General features: G+C 46.2%; 1 protein-coding gene across 1 annotated transcript in view; it reads right to left on the bottom strand.

Moving 5' to 3' along the window:
• The window catches only part of LOC142777474 (uncharacterized), a 45,138-nt gene extending 29,396 nt beyond the window's left edge, over nt 1-15,742 (bottom strand). The window contains exon 1 of the mRNA XM_075881941.1: nt 15,576-15,742. Coding sequence (XP_075738056.1) covers nt 15,576-15,633 — 58 coding nt within the window. The 5' untranslated portion in view covers nt 15,634-15,742. The remainder of the gene's footprint in view (nt 1-15,575) is intronic.
• Between the last annotated feature and the right edge of the window lie 6,206 nt (nt 15,743-21,948).

Raw genomic sequence — 21,948 nt, 5'->3', positions numbered from 1 at the left:
CTTTCTCATCCCGCAACTAAAGCGTTGGCGGTGGCACTTACTGTCAAAGCATGAATTTCCGGGAGGGGAAATTTCAAGTGCTGTACCGGCCCCTCTCTTCCGCATATCATATTTTACTCGTGCAGTAATGTGGCGAGCGCCATTATCGGGAAGGCACTAAAATAATCTTTTGGCAATGCCGCACGTTTGTCTGGAAAGGCCCTAAAACAGCTTTTGCTGTAATACGTATTCACGCAACACTTAAGTGTGTACTCCAAAAAAAGATTACGTCAGAAGAGAAAGAACTCCGCATCTGGAACTGAAGTGCTCATTATATGCGGGTACCCTCGTGTGGTTATTGAAAGAACGAGTTTGGCAGCAGATTTTTCGCTCGTTTTCTAGTCGCACATGGCGCTCCATGCGCGATTATTGATAGGGCGAGCCGGTGCTCACCGAGCCGGGCCTCGTTTTCGACTTGCCTGTGCGGTCCTGCTGAAGCACGTCTTCAGATATACTTCGTCCAAACAGGGCTTTAGGAGAGTATTATCTTCAACCTTTCATCATTACAATTATGTTTCAATACGCCTTTTTTCAGAATACTTGTTATTAGTAGCGTAGCTATGACACCTCTTAGCGGCGAAGCTCCTCTTAGTCTAACCTTGTAACACGTCACGCGTACCCGGCAGTATCTCCCAAACAGTATAATAGATGACCATGTCTCGTCTCATTTACTAGATTGCGTGACTCTGCCGCTACTCTCCGAAGTGCCCCTACTCTCCTATTGGCTGGTACGCGCGTTTTGCCCGAGTGCTCGGGGAAGGAGCGCCTCTCTCAGTCTCTGGATCACCGCCGTACGTGTCGAATCGTTGGTGGGGCATGGATGAAACGAAGCAGCAGCGCGAGGGGCCGCGGTGGTTCGTGCTCGTCGCCAGGATCATAGAGTTTCCTAGAATACTTACTAGAGGGAACTAAGCGCTAGTGTCTATGATAGCTGCAACGCACGACGCTTCAGCGAGCATGGGAATGATGGGTAGTACACACATTTGTCTAATATTCGCACTTCTGGCCTGGTTTTGGCTCCATGTGTGTTCGTGTGGCTTGGAGCTGTTTTCTTACGAAACAAGTATTAGCAAATGTTCAGTGGTTGCGCTTCACCATTTTACTTTTTTAGACTTACTTTCCAAATCAGCTCACGAAGTTCAAAAGGGTTCAATCTTTCTTTCAAAACAAAACCGAAACACAGCAATAAACGAAGTCGCAAGTACGATTCGCCACCCGCAAGTACGAAGACCAGGCAAATCTGTGTACTACCCATCATTCCCATGGTCGCTGAACGATTGCAGCACCAGAGTGCCCTCTAGTTAATTTTAGGAGACACTATGGCCAGGATCCCACGGTGCGAGTGGGAGAAACGGCAGCAAGGCTTGTGCGGTGCCTTCCGGATCCCGAGATGGTGCGCACAAATGACGCCATGAGGCAACCTGCATTCCAAGCAGCGGACCCCGAAAGGCGAGCTAGAGAAGCGGCAGCGAAGCGAGCGCGGCTGGCTCATAGAGGTACATGTAAACTGCCGCTGAGTGAGGTATTCTAGATGGCGCTGAACTGCTACTCTTCGATTTGCTGCTGCGCGAGCTGTGCCTGGGTGCGCGAGGAAGGAGTGCCTCCCTCAGTCTCCTTGATAGTCGCTGTACGTGGCGGATCGTTCGTGGGGCATGGACGAAGCAGAGCGGTGGGCGCGTTAAAGACGCTTGCGCTCGGCTTTTTTTGGCTCGCGTATCGTCGGTGTTACCCGCGCGCCGTCTGCATTCTCGAACGCGATGGGGCGCATGTACGGATAGACAGACAAACAGATGGATGGATGGATGGATGGATGGATGGACGCAAGCATGGACGGACGGACAGAGAAACAGACAGACGGACGAACAAAGAGACAGACAGAAATATATATGGACAGACGGACAGACGCACAAACAGACCGATAGACAAACAGATGGGTGAATGGACGTACGGACGGACGCACGGACCAACACACGAATGGACGCATGGACGGACGGAAAACCACAAGCACGGATAGACGTGCAGATGCTTTGCCCCACTCATCATCATTTACTCCGTGGATATACTGGGATTTTTTTCGACACTGCCTGAACTTTAAGTTCTGCGATTGCTGCTTTTCTCGGGGCTCAATTTCAAGCAAGCTGAATTTCGCTGACTACAGCTAACGGCGACGAGACATCTGCAGCACGTGTCAGACGACATCGTCCAGGGTAAAAGTGGCCACGGGGTCCTTGCGCATTCCTGCTAAATGCCTGCAGGTACTTTAAATCAATGAGCACAGTGGACCGGTGATTACTCTGTAGCGAGTGGCACATGCGAATACCCAGGCTGTTCGGCATTTCTTGCACGGACGACGTGCGCTTCAGAGAGCGCACATGGGGCAAGTGATGAGACCCCCAAAAAAGACTTGTCACTTCAACCTATCAGTAGGCGTAACGAGGTAGACACTACGTTGAACAAAATAGCCTCATCTACTGAACATTTGCCGGATAGGAGCGATTTCTGTTGTCTCAGCTAACTGAGCACCCAGACTTCGTTCTATGCTGCAGGATTTCGCTTAACGCAAACCTGCACGGCAGCACCGCGACACTCTGGCAGCGTCTGCGTGTAAGCGAAAGCAGTACATGCTGGGCTTAAAACCTGTTTATCACGAGCATGACTGAGTCTGACAGGATTAGGGCATCGTTAATCCTTCTTTAGTTACTGCTCGTTGAAAACACTTTTCGCAACAGATGGGGGTCATCACGTTCTTTAAGCGTACAGATATTCCAGTCTTTACTGCAGGAACGCCTTCAGTGGGAGCAAAAATAGACGCGCCTATTGGCCGTGTAGCAGTCTGCTACGTCCTGTGTTTGTCGAGGTTGCCGCTCGCATGCAATGCGTCTGCAAAAGTGCGCCATTGCTTCAGCCATCTGCAACGGAGACACCAGTCGCACACAAGAGAACAATGAAGGGAGACCGAAGAAAAGAAAGCAATAGATCGATTAAGTATACAAAGTGACAAAGGCCGCATACAGAATTGACAAAGGGTTAACAGACATTCGCAAGGAAAGAGGAACCTATTTCATGGAAAAGCAGCGCTTGAGGCAAGAACTTTTGACTCTACAATGTATTTATCACCGGTTTTGCTTACTGCTTCTTACAAAACTCATTGGTACGTATGTGCTGCGCCTCACTAGGCCCAAAGCACACACAAACTGCCCGTTCCTTGGGTGCTGACATTGTCATTCCGCTTTCCATATTTTGACACGTACCACTAACGCCGATACTTTGTAAAGGGTAGAAATGGCCGACTGAAAACACACTAAAAGAGCAAAACGATTTTTTGGAATTAGTAAACTACTAATTGACAATCCCAAAAACACCACTCTTAGCCCCGAAACGACCCTTGATAAGCAAGCAATCACGTGAAAAGGAAATGAAGGTGGAGACGGCACCTTCAGGTTCTCGCATCAGACACCGCGACGTAATAAATAGTGAAGGCATCCGTCGACTCCTACGTTGGTATCAATCGATACAAGTGAAGCACATTGTCATCTGTGGGTGCCATAGACATATCACACGAAGTTTTCAAAAACTTTGTTGAATCAATGTCACAAAATACCAAAAATGCATTTTGAAATTTCTAACGTCATGCGGAGGGATTTCAGCGTGAAATTTAAAAATGAAGCTTCAACCAATATTAAATCTGCTAATAATGAACTTATGATAGTGAAACATATGGCATTGGAGTTCTCAGTGCAGTTCGTCCATCTAATTGAAGCTATTGGCTTTCTTTAGTGTCCCTTTAAGTGCAGCCGTTCCAAAGCAAACAAACGAGTTCCGTCCGTTTCATCTTCTTTAACGCGTGGTTCTTATTGTCGTGTTCCTTTCACAGAAGACATTTAGTCTTACATGTTTGTGAGTATTCCATCTTTATTGATGCAGACTAGAAGCGCATAGGCTTCATTACTATTAATTGTTCTAAAGTTTGCGCCTTTTATGTACGCTATATTTTTCAGCGCAGGAGTTTACGCCCGAACTGCAACTTATTCCTTTAATGTAGTCAGGCAGTTATCACATGCCTCGTAGTTAGTGAATTGCAATGGCTGCAATTTGGGCTCATGAAAAATCCGATAGCGGGTAAATTATCGACTACATTACGTGAGTAACTTGTTCAGTTCGCTCACAGCACGCATTTGTTTCGGATGACCTCCCTTAGGGCACCGTTAAATTCGAGATCTCACTCGTCAAGCCTGCCCTGCTATCGACATAAGAATTTGGCTGGCGACAAAGCGGGTCGGCGCCGGAGGAAGGCGCCTCGACACCTGTCGTCATCGAGGGGGCCACACACCGTGGGCGGAAAGGCGGAGGACCGAGGCGGGCCCTTGCCAGCATCCGGTCGTCGCTGGGTTCACAGACCCGGTGACGGTTGACGGGAGGAGAGTGCGACGCAGCCGACGCTCATCGGTGCGCACGCAGTGACCAGCCGAGCTTCTGGGCCAAGCATGCGCGGCGCCACTGCGTGTTTTGCACTCCAGACTAACGTGATGGCGAGGAAAGAAATTCTGTCATAAAGGCGCCTTAGGGCTAACATCGGGACAAACCGCCGCTCCCGGTGGGGTCAGCGAGTGCGACGCCAACGCTGACGCTGGAGCGAACCGCGTGGAGCCTATCGCTGAATACGAATGGTGCTTGCGCGCTGCCGCGGCTTCCGGACTGCCAGGCGTAGCCGCGGGGCCGCGAGGAAAGCAACGGACGAGAGGAAAATCCGTTCCCCGAAGCGATGCAGGGGAGAGGGCGCGAACCATCCGCTCAACGAGATGCGCGAAAGCCAAACGCGAGGGAGGCCTCCTTTTTTGTTTGTTTTCCCTTGCGGAGTCAAGGCGACCGGAGGGGATGTCCGCGCGCTAGCCGGTGATGCAAGCGCCAGGGATTTCCCCGTCGTCTGCGACGCACGCTACCGTCTACCCTCGCGTCGGAGCGAGCTGGACGTCAGCGCGCCAGCTGCAGCGGCGGCGGCTGCAGCTCCTCTCGCGAGCGGCGTGTTGGTAAACAGCCCCGCAGGAATTGGAGCACTCTTGCTGCGCGGTCGGGGAGCACGCGCTCTCTCGGCTGAACGGTTTCCACTTGTTGCTGTGAGGAAACACCGCGATCGGCCCAGACCTTGCCCGCTCCATTGAGCGTCCGGCCTCGTGGTTCCGTTAGGACAGCCGTCCACGCCCGACCGACAAGGAACAACGTACATGTATTTGCTGCGGTCACCAGATTGTAAAACTGCCAAGAAATGAGTGGCGTAGCTAGGGGTAGCACACCAGACCCCTCCCCCACCACGATTTTTTTTTTTTGCCATGGCATGCAGAGCCCAAAATTACATTCGACCACATCGGCCTGCCCGGTCCCAATTCCGGATCTAGGGGGTGCCCCAACCAGAAAAATGTCTCTGCCATCACCCCTAGAAGAGTTATGAAACTTGTGATGAAGTCGATGGTATATCAGCTCATAAGATGGTTATGTTTTGCTTAGATATGGTTGATACATTGATATGTGGGGTTTAACGTCCCAAAATCACCAAATGATTATGAGAGACGCCATAGGGGAGGGCTCCGGAAATTTCGACCACCTGGGGCTCTTTAACGTGCACTCAAATCTGAGCACACGGGCCTACAACATTTCCGCATCTATCGGAAATGCAGCCACCGCAGCCGGGATTCGATCCCGCGACCTTGGGTCAGAGTACCTTAGCCACTACACCACCGCGGCGGGGCAGCTTAGATATGGCACTCACCAAGTTGCATGGCGACTGCAATATTACAGTTATAAATTTTGAGGCTGCTGATGACTTCTGCTTCAGAAAAACTTGGAACTCTTTCGATGGCTTTGTTCTCAAAGTTCAAAATCAAGTATAGATGTTCTACACGATTATTTCTCGCAAGTGGTTTATGAATGCATTCAAATGTTTGTTCGAACACGAAAAAAAAACAAAAGCTAAAAATATCCTGGCAATATGCGTGAAAAGATTCGTACTGAAAGGCAACAGAAACGTAAACGGAAAGCTCACTCAAAGAAACCTTGCCCTGAAGGGAAGACAACAATTCAAATGATGACCCAGGAATTGAGAAGATTAGGTGAAAATTCTAAAGATAAGTTTTTTTCTTTTTTTCACGCTATGCAAAAGTAGTTCTTGTTCGGAGCACCACAAACGGCTTGAAGATACGTGAATTCAAATAAGCTAACCCTCCTTCATGAAAATGAAGAAAACCTACAAACACGCACCGGAAAATTTGATGTCTGTTTTTCGTCAGTATTTCCCCACGATGATGGAAAAGTGCCGTCTTTTACGTGTCTCCTGACACACCTGTCATAGAAAAATTAATGAATTAGCGAACAAGGAGTGTTGAACCTGCCCCTTAACATCGACACAATGGACGCAATGGAATACCAAATTAGAAGGACGCAATTGAATGCCAAATGATTTTCTATTTTCATTTATAACTTGACAGTTATTTCCCAGTCGTCAATATTTAGTTGTTGCTTTCTCACTGCTTGGAAGGTCGCCAAGGCTAAACCAATACATAAAAGTGGTAATACTAATGACTGCTCATACTTCCGCTCCAGCTCACTCACAAGTACATGTTTCAAGTTTCTCTAGCATATTGTTTCTAAGCATCTATTAGCATATGAGAGCATATCTAGATGTTCACAGCCAATTACAACCACAGGAATATGCATTCCAAAAAGGCCTATATATATATATATATATATATATATATATATATATATATATACACTTGAAGGGAAGGCACGACAGGTCCGGGTATTTTCTATATTGAATTAACTTGAAGATAGCACATAAGAAAAGGATCGTATTTACTAACGTTCCGGCCGTGGCACGGCCTTCGTCAGAGTAAGTCACTCTGACGAACTTACTCTGACTTACTCTGACGAAGGCCGTGCCACGGCCGAAACGTTAGTAAATACGATCCTTTTCTTATGTGCTAAGTTAATTCAATATATATATATATATATATATATATATATATATATATATATATATATATATATATATATATATATATATATATATATATATATATATATATATATATATATATATATATATATATATGATTCCACAGCTCATTGAACTTGTTCATGATTTCTCTTCTGAAATGAACTCTGAACTCGCAAGGTCAGGATGACATATTTTTAGATTTTGCGAAAGCCTTGGACAATGTGTCGCACGCAAAAGTGTTGTTAAAAATTAACGATATCTTAGAAACACAGAATGAACGCAATGGTTTTTATTCTATTTCTCCAATCGCAAACATTACGTTCAACTTCCAGTGAAAAAATCTGTCCTTGTTAATGTAACTTCTGGGGTTTCCACAAAGTTGCGTATTGGGCCCACTATTGTTTTTTATTTGTATTAGTTATTTACGCAAAGATAATACGGTTCCCATTTGGTTTTTTGTAGGCGACAGTGTAATGTATTAAGCAGTCAAATCTCCTTCAGATCAATCAGAATTAAATCTAAACCTCCAAAAGTACAGAACTGGGGCAGGATTTTGCAGATAGATCTAAACGCCTCAAAATTAGTAGCCATAAATGTAACGAAAAAAAAATGAAATCTAAAGAAGACGTACTTTATAGACGACCTTGAGTTTAGAAATCTTAACACCACAAATACTTGGGTTTATTAATAACCTCCGATCTACGGTGTAACCTGCACATTGACACTGTCTGTGCAAGGTTAACAGGAGACTTTGAAGAAATCTGTACCATGCTAGCCCAGATATCAAATGCTGTACTAAAACGCTTTATGACTCATATTACTGCGATTCCCTTCCCGACATTAAGCCTGCGTAGGGCAAGTTTCCGAACAAGTCCCAAGCACCGGCGTGGCTCGTTGGTAGAATACTGGGCTGGCAAGCAATGGACCCGCGTTCGAGCCCCACTGTGTCCTTGGTGCTAGGTTTTCTTTTCTATTTCGTGCGACAGTGGTTAAGTCACAGGCGGCGGCGGCGGTGGACAAGTACGGCTCCGCGCGTGACCCAAGTTTTGATTTCATTACAGCTTTCGCTGTAAAAATGCATTCTAAAGAGAATATACTTCATAAACGATCTTGAGCTTAGCAGTGTCGAACACCTCAAATACTTGGAATTGTTCATAAGCTCGGATCTACGGTGGAACGTGCACATCGAATCCGCCTGTGGTAACGCCAACAAAGCGTTGTGGAGGCTTTGAAGAAGTCTGTACCATGCCAGCCTAGAAATCAAATGTTTAACTTACAAGACTCTTGTGAGGCCAATTATGGAGTATTCAAAGGCGGCATGGGATCCGTATACAAAAAGTAATTGTACTAAGCTAGGAATACAAAGGTTGGCGCGAAGATTGATATTTTACAAGTGCCAGCCAATCCCTAACAAAGCTTCGAAAGGAAGCACACCTTCAACCACTAGAACAAAGGACAGAGTACGAAATGCTTAAATTATTGTTTTTGATACTTAGAAACAAGCGAAAAATTGACAAATCAATGTATATAAATATACAAACAGGGGAAGCATCAAGGCATAGGCATAACATGTACATTCCCCCTCCCAGATGACACAACGATTGTTTTAAGTTCAGTTTCTTCCCGCGGGCGCTCAGTGAGTGGTATAAGCTGCCAAATTTGATTGTTTTATCTGAATGTGTATCTTCTTGCTTAAAAAAAAACTAAGTGGCGTAGTGTTTCAAGATGTATAGTTTTTCTTTGTGCTTATTTTCTGTGCTCTAGAGTAAAGCACTATGACTGTTTCTTGTGAAGTGTCTTCACTAGTATATGTTTTAGCACTTTGTATAGGGAGTGTCTAATTTTTCTGTAGGTATATCTGCTTTTTCTCCACCCGTGTTACAGCCCAAGTGCGGCTGACAGTGTAATACCATAAAAATAAAATAAATTATTTTTATCGTTCTAATTAAAGTGGAAATGCAGATTTGCACTGTTTCTCGCAGAGGCAAATGAAGAAATTGCGTTGCAAGAAATTTGTTTGTTCATTGTACAAGCGAAGCAAGAACCAAACATAAAAGTGAAAAAAGCTCATGCCTAAACAAATACGTCGAGGCGAACAAAGTGAATGTTGCATTTAGGGAATGTTTTAAATATTAGTGAACAGTTTAATTACGTGCGCTAAAACTGCATTATGGTTTTGAGACGCGCCTTGGTGGAAGACCCCGGACTAGTTTTCATTAACTAGAATTCTTTACCTATCACGTATACATTTCAGTACGCGAGCGTTTTTGCGACCGTAGAACTCGTGAAAACGATATGTGACCTACTACTTGAATAATTTCCACTAGACTTACTTTACTGGTTAGCACGTACACCTAAAGTGGAGAACCAGTTGTCTGTTCCAAGTCGTTCACTACCTTTGCAGAACATTTTTCTTGCGAAGAACGTTTCTATCTGTAGCAATATTTCGAAAAGGGCTGCGTTGCAATAAATGTTTTTTTGTGCAAAAAAATGTGGATTAAATTTTGTTAGTGAAGCCATTGATGGAGAGCAATAATGGCTCTATGTATACCGAGTTAATAAAGAGCTAAGTAGCTTATATGCAGGTGTACCTACTTAGTTGACACTTGTTCAGTCTGCATGGGGCGTAAGATAAATTGGCAGCTTGTGAGCTGTCCAGCGCCTCATGACACTATTTGTCGACGACGCTGTTAGAAAGGATGACCCGACAATGTGTGACGAAATACGTGTGCGCGCCCACTTCGTCATGTCTCACGCGACTGGAGCGCTGCGCAACTGAATGGAGCACGTGGACCCAAGCGACGACGATGGCCCCTTTGTGCGCCTCTCGTGGCCAGTAAACATGACGGGGCCGCTCTTCTGGGCTGTGCGTCAGGAGCGTCCATTTCACGAGATGTGACGATCATCACAAGCGAGTTTCTGTCAACGCACGCGCGCACGCACTAGTGCGTTTGTGTGTGTGAGGGACTAAGCCTCTTTTTATGTAAGTTTAAGCCCTCTTACGGAAACAAGAGCTTCAGTCTATTGAAGCATTTACAGTTAAGTTTAAATATATCTAGATTGCTACCCACCTTTATCATGCACCACTAACCCAACGCACTTTCTGAATAGTTCTGGCCAAGCGTCGTTGGATAACACTGTCTGAAACCAGGATATTGTAAAACCATTCAAAAATACTTTAGCACATAGAATACGTTTTGCAAAATATCCGGCAACATTACTAACAAGGCGATATATGACGAAATCACATATTTAATGTTTTGAATGCTGGAAAAATTAATGATTTCTACAGGAAACAAAGACCCGACGTAGCGCTTAAGCTTCCTCTCTGAAACGTATGCGCTGTTGGACAAAGGCGTGATACATATCGTGTACGTAGACATTAATGCAATCGTTTGAGTAACGATAACACGGGCCGCCATCCTCCACTGCAAAAGTTGGCCTGTGAGTGGCTCCAAAAAAGTTGCGAGCACGCATCAAATTCATGTGCTCCGAGCTCTCGTCGCCAGCACGGCGCTTAAACAGTAAAGCATCTGTTGGTAAGATATGAATTATCCGCTTTTGCTGACGCATGCCGTGATCGAGAAAAAATGAAACATTCAACATACAGCATTTATAAATGAACAAAATATATGAACGCGCGAAGACTGTAGATCTTCCAACGCTAAAGGATCAAGCTTACGTTAAGGCTATTCTGTCCCTCGGCCTATAGTGTTTTCAATATAGTTTACCTCGTACACTTATTCCTTCCTTTCTTAATCTGTGGCACTCTTTCTTTGTAATTGCGCGCTTTACGGCATACATGGAGACGTATCATTGTTTTTGTTTCTCTGCTGTCAGTGCCTTCATCACCACCTTCGCCTTCGTGGTGATCATCCTTTTTTGAAAAGAAGGCTTCCGCCGAAGTAATATAAGATTGTGTTTCGAATAATCATGCTTCGACCGCAGAGCTAGTGATCACTTAACAGGCACCTCCATGATGACTCCCGCGTTATTTGTGCGAACGAGATGCTACGCAACGGCTTCTCATTTTCCCGGACGAGTAAACAAATGACATGCGTCTACAGATATTACGTTAACTGAACATTTAATGCGGCTGATGAGGCGAGAGTGGGTTTTTTATTTGCGTCCTAACTTATTCACAGCGCGTTCTCACGATGTTGCGCCACTGGGCAACTCGCTGTGCCGGGAAGGCCGGACACGTGTATAGAAACGTCTCTCCTGCAGCCACGCTTGACGCGACTGAATGATTCCGAACATGCAGTGCGCCCGTAAGCTCATTCGACCTATGCGTCTCTCACCGACTCTTCAGCCCCGAATTTTAACGTGATAGCGTTAAATAACTCATTTCGCCAAAATTCTGGCGTTGGTGTCGGCGTCGTTGGTTGTGAGCGAAAAATCGTCATCTTGTCCGTGACCAAAAAATCGACAAATATGCAAATAAAGTAAATATTACAAATTTCTGGGTTCTAGAGAGGATCTAACAATGCAACGAGTCAGGCTGTATGGCAAGCAGTTGTTCTCGCACAGAGCCACAAAATTGTTCAAACTGCCTTGAAAAAAAGATTATATTAATTGCACGTAGTGGAAGGAGTCTCCTTAATGCATTGCGTGGTAAAAGCGTAATTGATTGACTTCATTGACATGCGGGGTTTAACGTCCCAAAATCACCATATGATTATGAGAGACGCGGTAGTGGAGGGCTCCGGAAATTTCGACCATTTGGGAGTTCTTTAACGTGCACCAAAATCTGAGCACACGGGCCAACAGCATTTTCGCTTCCGTCAAAAATACAGCGGCAGAAACAACAGATACAGCGGCGAATCAGGCCAGGTGACAAACGATGTAAATGGAGTTACGAGTGGGTGTTTTAAAGGCCCCTCCGTTCCTAAGTGCTCACACATATTTAATCATCTTCATCAGCAGCAAAACCATGAACAAAATGAGCAGCTGCGTAAGTTCGCGTGTTGCCCCTACGTAACGTACGCGAAGTGGCAAATCCGATTAGCAAAACAAGTAAGTATGGCAGAGTGGGCACTTTACAACTATGCTTGTAATAGGCATTCAATGGTACTTCGGAGTGGCCAATGTAACGCGCCAAGTCGTTCGTTTTCCTAGGGCACGGTTGATGCATTCACCGAAACAGGCGAGCACTTCAGAAGGCAGTCTGCACTAGGACCGATTACGCTGTCGCGGCCTACTCTTTAAGGTAATCTACTCCTCCAATTTTTCCACTTCACAGTTAGAACGTCAGCTTTCTTGAACTGCACCTTCGTTGCGGCCAGTAAAAGATAAAGTTCCGTGAATGAAATAAGGTGCGTAAAAAATAGGCGAACTCCGTTTATAAACCAAGCTTGTTGAGATCTCTGGATCCTAAGCGCTTAAACACGATGTTGAACGCAATTATAGGCTTTTTGCAGTCACTCGGACGCTCACTGAACAGGAAAGCTACTCTCGGCGCAGACAGGAAAACCACACACACACACACACACACACACACACACACACACACACACACACACACACACACACACACACACACACACACACACACACACACACACACACACACACACACACACACACACACACACACACACACACACACACACACACACACACACACACACACACACACACACACACACACACACACATATATATATATTTATATATATATATATATTTCTGCTCATGGCAAGTTATCTTTCTTTTCACCCACTTTTCTTTCTTCATATTTACATTACAATTGGGTCTAATAACTGCCCCTATACATTCCTTGGCATTGTTGTCTGTTAGATCACAAAAATATTGTGTCAAAAACACAGAAAAACGAGCCCTTAGGTATATACTTCTTTCCCTTATATATATATATATATATATATATATATATATATATATATATATATATATATATATATATATATATATATATATATATATATATATATATTATATATATTAAGGAAAGCGAAGCCAAGGTCATCAGTCATTAGTGCGGCACTCATTGCCGTGAGCCAACTTATTTCGGTCAACTGTATTTTCCGATTGATGTCAGCGCAACGTTAAGGCCGAAGGGTTTGCCGCGGGGTAAACTGCACAAGCGTCGTGTGGAGAATACGCAAGTAGGCGCGCGTCCAGAATAGACGACGCACGCCGGATAGAGAGACCCCCGGCGATTTTAGATCCGCGTGTGAGGAAAAAGGATCGACTGCTCACCACATTAAAAGTAATTGTTTTGATGGAAATGAAAATAGACAGAGATTGTAACAACTTGATCCCAATCAAAGAGAGCCGCACGGCTGGCTATCTGACTTTCAAAGAAGCCTGCACAGAGTGAATAGTCGCTTTGTTGCGACTGTGCATACCGCATGGGCAACACGCGTTACAAACATAACGTGGTGGAATAATAAATTTCCACAAGACCAACTCATACTTTTTTAATGTATATCTGAGAGCAAGAACTCAACTACGTGATTAAGTTCAACTAAATATTCTGTTATAGAAAGGTACAACTAAAATTAGCCAGTGCCAGTAGGTTGTGAACAAACGCAGTAGTCGAAAACACCCCTTCTGGCCCTAAACGCGAGTTTAGTGCACAAAAATATTTAGCAGATTCACCCTTCCGCCAATAATTGATTAATTTGTGGAATTTAACTTCCCGGAAACTACCATATAATCATAAGAAACGCCGTATTGGAGGGCTCCGGATATTTAGACCACCTGGGGTTCTTCAACGTGCACTCAAATCTGAGCACACGGGCCTACAGCATTTTTCCCTCATTGAAAAATGCAGCTGTCGCTGCTGGTATTTGACCCCGCGACCTGCGGGTCAGCAGCCAAGTACCTTAGCCACTAGACCACCGCGGCGAAGCTGTCGTTAGGCCAAACATGAGGCATGCTTATGGCCTATCAGCGTGTCTTTTTTCGGAAGCTCATCACTTATGTTCAAAGCTAAAAGCTACTTCACTTGCACATGCGGAATAGTGATTCAGTAAGTGCTGTACATGCACTGTTGTCAAAAATATTGCTTTGTTTAAAGGAAAACAAAAAAGAAAGAAGAAAAGAAAGAAACAATCAAAAAAGAAAGAAATGAAGAAAGAATGTATATGATGCTTTTTTTTCTCCTGTTACTACTTTGCTAAAGCTAACTGTCAGCGAAATTTAACCGCATGTTTTCCGGTTTCACATGACAAACATCATCATGCAGACGACATTGGTTTCCACAACAGTTTCTCGGAGCGGAGCGTCAAGGATAGAGGAAGGTCGCTTTCTCATATCAACTTCAAGATTGTGACGTAAGTATTTCGCCACAGACGTGAAAACAACAAACAGATGTGCTCACGTCCGCATCCTCTATTTTGTCCGACGTGCAACGTCCTGGCGAAAAAAAAAGAAGACAGAAAGAAAGAACCAAGCATTCGCTTGAGAAGTGGCAGCTTGTGCGAAATTTCATTGAGAAGTTTTCGCAAGTGTAGTATGACCTTGACGTCGCAAAACAACCAAACCTTGTTGCAAGAAAATAAAGGAGCTGCAACAGTAAGTCTTGGCGCGGACACTCCGTAAACAACTTTCATAACAATACAACTTCCGTTCACGTGTGCAGATTGTTGAAAGGAAGTGACGCGGCTGAACAGCTATGTGCAGCGTAACGCAGAACCGATTCTGACGCATTGTTAAACGATCCATTCAATGTCAAAGTCAAGCGAAGATTTTGTGAGGTTGTCTAAAGCGCATAGCACTAGAGCTATGCGGGAAGCCCACCTCTTTGTCTATTGTAGTGCTGCACAACTCGTTACACTGGCGGCGTGAGAAAGTTTCAAGAATGCAAAGACCATCCACAACTGTAAGCGATTGACAAATAAATGAGTGTGATATAACATCACCGTGCATACGACCGATCACAAACAAGTTTTACGCCAAAGACGTGTTGGATGGGCTCAATGTTCGGCACGCAGAGCACTGCCTCCCCATGAATGACGACGCGAGCCTATTGAACAATAAAAAAGGTCACTTTTTCAGCTCAGTATGAATGATTGACGTAGAGCTGCGCATCAATATTTAAAAATATGAAAGATCACGCGGCAAAACCATAAAAAAAGGCAGCATGTAAGTCCACGGGTCGCCTCGCACGATAAACGACAGGGTAAGTGAAGAAGTAAATCACACAGCATTGCTTACTGAGGTGGTGCTGCACGAACGCGCTGCGTCTGACATGCAGCTCGACGATGCTGAAACACACAGCTACGAAGCCCGGGTCGGTGGCCGCAACCTATTCACACTGGTGACCCACTCTCAACGCCACAAGGGAGATGATAGTGAGCGATGATGCTCTGCGTATCTCAGCGATGCAGGATAAAAAAGGAGGCGCGCGGCTCACTTACAGTTGTGATGGGCGGCCATTCACACGAATCACGCGACGCGCGCGGATCACGGCGCGCACGTGGACACAGAGGTGCGCGGTGGCGGAGCTCGGTGGAGCTAGGCTCCCGGCGCCTTCGGTCGAGCGAACTCCGCCGGCGACGCGTGCAGAGTCCATCCTTACCGATGACCGCACGCAGGAACGGTGGGCCGACCAGACTCAGATGTGGCAAGCACGGCATGCTGCGTCGTGGCCGGTGGTCGGCCGCCGCCGGGTACAACAGGGTTCGGTGGTGGCCATGGGCCGGCCGTTTATATACCGTCCGGGCACCACAAGACGCCGTTGTTCTGTCGTGCCCGATCGCAAGTAGCAAAGTGCCAGCGTGAGACGTCCGTCTGGCCGCTCCGGCTCTCGCGCTGACGTCAGGACGGGAGAGAAGGGCGCCCCTCCACCTGCGCCCACCTGCCCTCTTCTTGGAAGCCGCTTCCGGCGGCTCCCTCATCCTCCTCTCCGAAATGTTGCGGGAAATTACGACAACTGTTGGCCAACTGAATATATGGATCACGCGAGAACAACCTGTCACGTGCGGGACCCGTCGATCCCTGTACTCACAAGGCTCGCGTCGATATTCAGCTTTTTTGGTTGTGCCGCAGGAACAAGTGATGGATTTCATAGTAACTGTCTCTTCGTTATTTTTCGTCATATTCATCTCTCCGAACGGACAAGGTTGGACGATATTTGCTCTTAATAGCGAGGTGCCCACTCTGATTTCTTTGTATTTGAGGCATCACTTTTTTTGCTGTTGTAGCTTTGAGAGTACACCAGTTATTTGTGAATATTAGCGCATCAAGTTGCTTTTCCGTATTTATCACATCTCCTCAGTCACTGTCACTCATTCCACCTGTTATTGTAATCTTTATTTTCAGAGTAGTAATGCAGCTCAAAAGTTTCTGATATGTTTTTGAAATTAGTCACGCAATATATGCGTACTAAAATGCTTGTCATTAATGCACTGGAGCCAAAGTTTTTTAAAAGTAGTTACACCATCCACACTGTCAGAATACCTCGAAAACAATGTGATTCCGGAGAAAAAAGTTGTTCCACTCATAAAATTTGGTGGATATCCTAACAATGACTGTGGGTCAAGTTTTAGTGGTGTTAAAGAACATTTTGTTGGTTAAAGGCAGGATTCGGCAACCTTTTCAGGTGACAGGCCACTTTGCGTGAAGCCGACAATGCGGGGGCCGGATGACGAACCGGGAGGGGGCTTATACAGGAAAAAAGTAGCCGTATTGGCTACACTTTACAAAATCGCCAAACAAATTGTGCTTTTTTTCGGCTCACATGCAACAAGTTTGCAATTTAGGTTACAAGTGCGAACCCCATTTCAGGTCAAAAATGTGAAATCGGCCTTGAGATAGGAAGTGTCAAGGGGAGGCAATGGGTTTTTGATTCCGTGCCGGCGGGGGCCGCATAATACTGCGTCGTGGGCCCCTGGTTGCCGACCATTTTTATGAAATAAAGCAGGTAACAACGTTAACTGCGGATATTCTGACTGCAGATATTGCTTATTCCTCCGCGAAGAGTGGACAGCTCCTTCAACTAGCTGCAATGTTTAATTAATGTCTAAAAACAGTGTGACGGCGTTTCGTATGATTTCTTCATCATTATGCGAGCTGACTTCGCATTCAAATGAACGGATGAATGACGTCAACCTGTAAAGGATTTTAATTCATTCAATGTAATAATCTTCGCTTGGCACATAACATCCATGGCTGAAATTCTTCTGAAGAGTGGTGGTCGTATATGTGAGCTGATTAGATATCTGTGGTAAATTGATAGAATCACGGAGGCCCATGAGCTGTCGGTCCATTGTGCCAAGATAACCCTATTTTCATCAATCGCGCCATGAGTGAGAAATGCGTGCATATGTAGACCCCATGTAGACACATTTACGAAGACAAAAGAGGGTTTCGGGTGCAGTTTGTATACGGGCAGTGTGCGCTGACAACTTTGGTGAACGCGATGCATCGACTGCCGTGAGTGCCGGGAAAGTGGTGTTTTCAGATATTTGTGCTTGTCATTGCATGAATTCGAGTGTAACTTGGGCACCTTCTGTCGTTGGCATTAGAGTACTGCATGGGTCCGGGCCGGCCTGAAAAGCCGGGCCAGCCCAGGCCCACGTACTGGGCCTGGTTGGGTAAGGCATTGAGAGGTATCGCCCGGGCCGGGCTCAGGCCCAAGAACTTCGGGCTTGGGTGGGGCCAAGGCCTGGGTCTCATATGCAAAGTGTTTTAGGAAATGTGTGCAATATTATTTTAACTTTACAGAAAGGAGGCATCTGAATGGTATACCTGCGGTGTTCCATTTACTTTGACAGAAGGCACCTTGAGATTTGTAGAAACAATATTTATGGGAATAAATAAAGAAATTAAAACAATTGTCTTACAGCTTCAAATAATTGACTTTTCATTGAGGGTGTCTTCGAAGTGAATGGTAGATGCGCTGTCTGGTGCGTCTCTTTCTGCTTCGTCAGCTGATTTCATGTCGCACCGTGGTGATCACGAGTAGCCACCTTCACAAAACTCCAAAGTTCTATAGACTATTTGTAGGAAGAGCTTTAATTCGCCCATTCGACTCGACTGGCTGTTTCCACTGAATAAAAAGGTAATTGCTTTAATTTTCGTCTGCTATAATTAGTGCAGATAGAAGCTCTCGTCATTGCTTCTATCTGCGGCCATATCACTGAACCTTCAAAGACGAGTAAATTTAACGAAGTGATCATTGCAGACGGTAAAATATTGGCAGATGCAGTTTGTTCCCAAGCGTCAGCTGCCAACCCGCGAAGTAAGTCATCTGATTGGATCGGATCGATTTAGAAAAGTAATGCCAAATCACAGTGAAAGCCATTGGGTGTAGGTTGATAGAGCGTTAACCATCATTAACCCGAAAATGAAGTGGAATATCTAGGAACTGTCGTCCGTCGAAGATCACGGTGGACAGTATTCGAGCAGTCATATCTGCGTACTGCGAACAGATGTCTATGAGCAGAAGAATTCGCCTTTGTCGCCCCAATAGGTTTCGGAGCTCGGTACCAGTGGTATTTCAGGAAAAACATTCCCGAAGCAAGACATCCATATAAGAGAATTCAAGCCATCGATTTCCAAAATGATTGCGATGAAGTTGCCCTGCCATACCAAGGACATCAGTGAAGCGTCGGGGCAGAGGTGCCCTTTTCTTGAAGAAAGAAACGGTTGAGCTTTCTGTAAAAAGTATGAGGCCACGCAAGAAAAACGGAAGTGCGGAGAAAATCGCAACTAATAAAAGGTCCGAAGTAATTCGCGAAACAGGTACGGCGAGAACCCCAGTTGCGTTTGACACCTCTTCGAACAGAGCAGAAGAGTTCCCTTCAATGTCCAACTTGAAGAGGGAGTTGAAGGCAAAGACGCTCTTCCTTCGACAACGCGACAACTTCAGAAGATGGCATCTGGCCTGAATGACTGCCCCCGTATCAGCATTATGCCTACCTCAATTCGAGTGTCATGCATCGATGCCGTCGTGATGGTGGCCTCTATGGCACTCTCGCTGAGCTATGCGAATGGTTCTAGTCACTAAGGCGACACACACATGTTAAATCAGTGCGCAGTAATTGTGATGCAAGCGCGCGATTTCGGCTCAATGTATTTCCAAAATACAGGGTGTCCCGATTGAAGGTGATTCAAGCTAACATTGTCAACAGTGTTGTCCCTGTGGCTGTGGGAGGAGATTCTATTGTGAAAGGGCATAATGTCATCGTTAAACGTGTGCCAGTTACAGCAGTGTACATATTTGAAGTAACATTGAAACTAAGACATCTAAGAAGGCCTCTTATCATGCAGACTTCCATATTCCGATAAGGAAGTAACGCTCAAGATTGATAGTCGTTAACTAAAGTCGAGATTTTTGCGACACATTATTTTAGGACTTGTCTACATTTGTGCAAATAAGTTGAAAACTGTAGCTGAGTGTTATTAGTTGTGGGGAGGATTTGTGAAAGAATAAGGCTGCCCACGGAGAATATTAAGGAAAGGTTAGTGAAATGGTTGGGGTGGAAGATGTAGAAAATAGGGTTGTAGAAAATGTAGAAAATAGATGTAGAAAATGGATTGAACAGATGAAGGGTAGTAGGGCAGAGGCTTGTTTGTTCTTGGACTGGTCAAAAGTACGCCATGTAGTATAGACGGAACTGCGCTCAACGCCAATAAAGTCTGCAGTGAGATTTTTCCACAAAGACGTAACACGTTCAAAGATCGAAGGCCATCACAAGAAGATGACAAAATAGGTTTCTTCAGAGAACAAAGAGGATGGTGTCTCACTTTTAATTGGCGGGGCTCGCACTGACAGAATATAGAACTGCGGTTGCGGGGACTAGGGGAAGAAGGGTGGGTCAAATAACCTGCTTGTTTTGAGCTCGAAACCATAGTGTATGTTACGCATGCCTTGGAAGAAAACGAAGATGGGTGAACATGCTGGCTGCCCCAAGCTGGAGGAAGAAAGAAGACGACGACACTGCGATCATCAACCTGTTGGCCGCTCCGGCGCTTCTCTTCGCGAGCAAAATAAACGGCCCCCTTCAACCGTATACGTCCCGGTCCTCCTTGTGCGTAACAGATTGGTGGAAGTGTGCTGGGTAAGACAAGCCCAACGACGGGAGCTTCACTACCTGGACTACGCCACAGCTGCCGCCTTGCCGGACTCCCGCCTGTGCCGATCGTAATGGCCCAAGATCAGCCATCTAACGCTTCAAGGCCAACTCCAATGGGTTCCGTGCCCTACTACCGAGTCCCGCCAACCTTTGGAGGAAAATCGGGAGAGGATGTCGACGCGTGGCTCGTCCAGTACAAGCGAGTCAGCAAGTCCAACGGCTGGGATGCCGCCGCTCAGCTCAGCAATGCGGTCTTTTGCCTTATGGATACTGCGCTGGTGTGGTACGAAAACCACGAGGACACACTGACGACGTGGGACGTTTTTTTTGCAGAGCTGAAAGCGTGTTTCGGTGACTCGAGCGTCAAAAGGAAATGGGCAGAGCAGACATTGTCTCAACGCGCGCAGCTTCCAGGAGAGACATGTACCACGTATATAGAGGATGTGCTGAAGCTCTGCAAGGTGGTCAATGATTAGATGTCAGCAGACGACAAATAGGCCATTTGCTGAAAGGCATAGCCGAAGATGTATATAATTTTCTCATCGGAAAAGAGCACCTGAGCTCGGTGTCCGACATGATTCGGCATTGCCGAACTTTCGAACAGCTGAAAATGCGCAGGATTGCTCCAAAGTTCGGCCGGCTCACAAATGTTACAACGGTTGCCAGCATCGACACGAGCACCTGCCCAGACCTGTCCTCGACGATTCGAGAGATTGTTCGCGAAGAACTTTTTTGCTATAGAGAACAGACGCATTCAGCAGTTGATCACCATTCTGTAAACGACCAACATTCGGTATATGTGCCACGTGAGGCTGTGACTGCGCCGCCGCCTTCTACGACCCCTTGGCAATCGATGGTTAGTGCAGCAGCTGTTGAGTACAGCGCACCCCCACAGCCAAGGAGAGCACCACGCTTGCCAGCTCCACGCCATGACCGACGCCCCCAGCGTCCGCCTTCTTCGCGACCCCCGGTCTATCCCTATGATATACGGAACGAACCGACCCACTACGCCAGGGAAGACGATGTTCGATTCATCGACGAACAAAGAGAGTTTCGACCTCTCACAGTTTGCTACTCCTGTGGTGTACCAGGACATATTTCGCGATTTTGGAACCGTCGACGTGTAGCCCCACGGTATGGCTACCCACCACACTTTGCATGGCCTTCCGAACGACTTTGTGATGACCCGCGAGCAACGTACTATGGCCCACCACAACACTTCACACGATCGTCTGATCGACCATACGACGACCCTAAGGCAACACACCTGCTGCCTCCCGAAGACCACTGGACACGCAGCTTCCGGAACCACTCCCCTACATCTGACAGGAGCTTGGCGCCTCCACCGCCTCGTGTTCCCCGTTCTCCTTCACCACGGCGTCGCAATACGTCTCCTTTGCCACAGGAAAACTAGCAAGCGCGGCCGATGGAGGTGAGGTCGCCGGATACGTGCTAATATCAGAAATACCTCCTGTGTTGATGCTCAAGAACAAAGTACGTGTTTTTGTTGACGGTGCGCCTGTGATGGCTTTGGTGGATACAGGGGCAACCATTTGAGTCATGGGTGCGTGTTTTAAAGATACCTTGGGGCGGAAGGTTTTATTTAAGTGGAATCAAGCTTCGAAGTTTTGCGGAGTGAGTGGTGAGACACTGCATCCTGTTGGTGTGTGTCAAGCTGACGCATTTCTTGGTGGCCGCGTTATCCCAACGGAGTTCGTGATTATTCCGCAGGCGACACATGATGTTATTTTGGGTATGGACTTTTTGAGGAAGTGTGGTGCGACTGTTGACTGCCGCACAGGGACAATAGTCTTGAGTGATCACGTTCCGCCAGCCCTCTTGGAAAACCTTGTGGATGGTGAGACGGCATTG

Source organism: Rhipicephalus microplus, chromosome X (genome assembly GCF_043290135.1).
Source record: "Rhipicephalus microplus isolate Deutch F79 chromosome X, USDA_Rmic, whole genome shotgun sequence".
In the NCBI taxonomy this organism is placed as follows: domain Eukaryota; kingdom Metazoa; phylum Arthropoda; class Arachnida; order Ixodida; family Ixodidae; genus Rhipicephalus; species Rhipicephalus microplus.
This window is presented reverse-complemented; position numbering and strand designations above follow the sequence as displayed.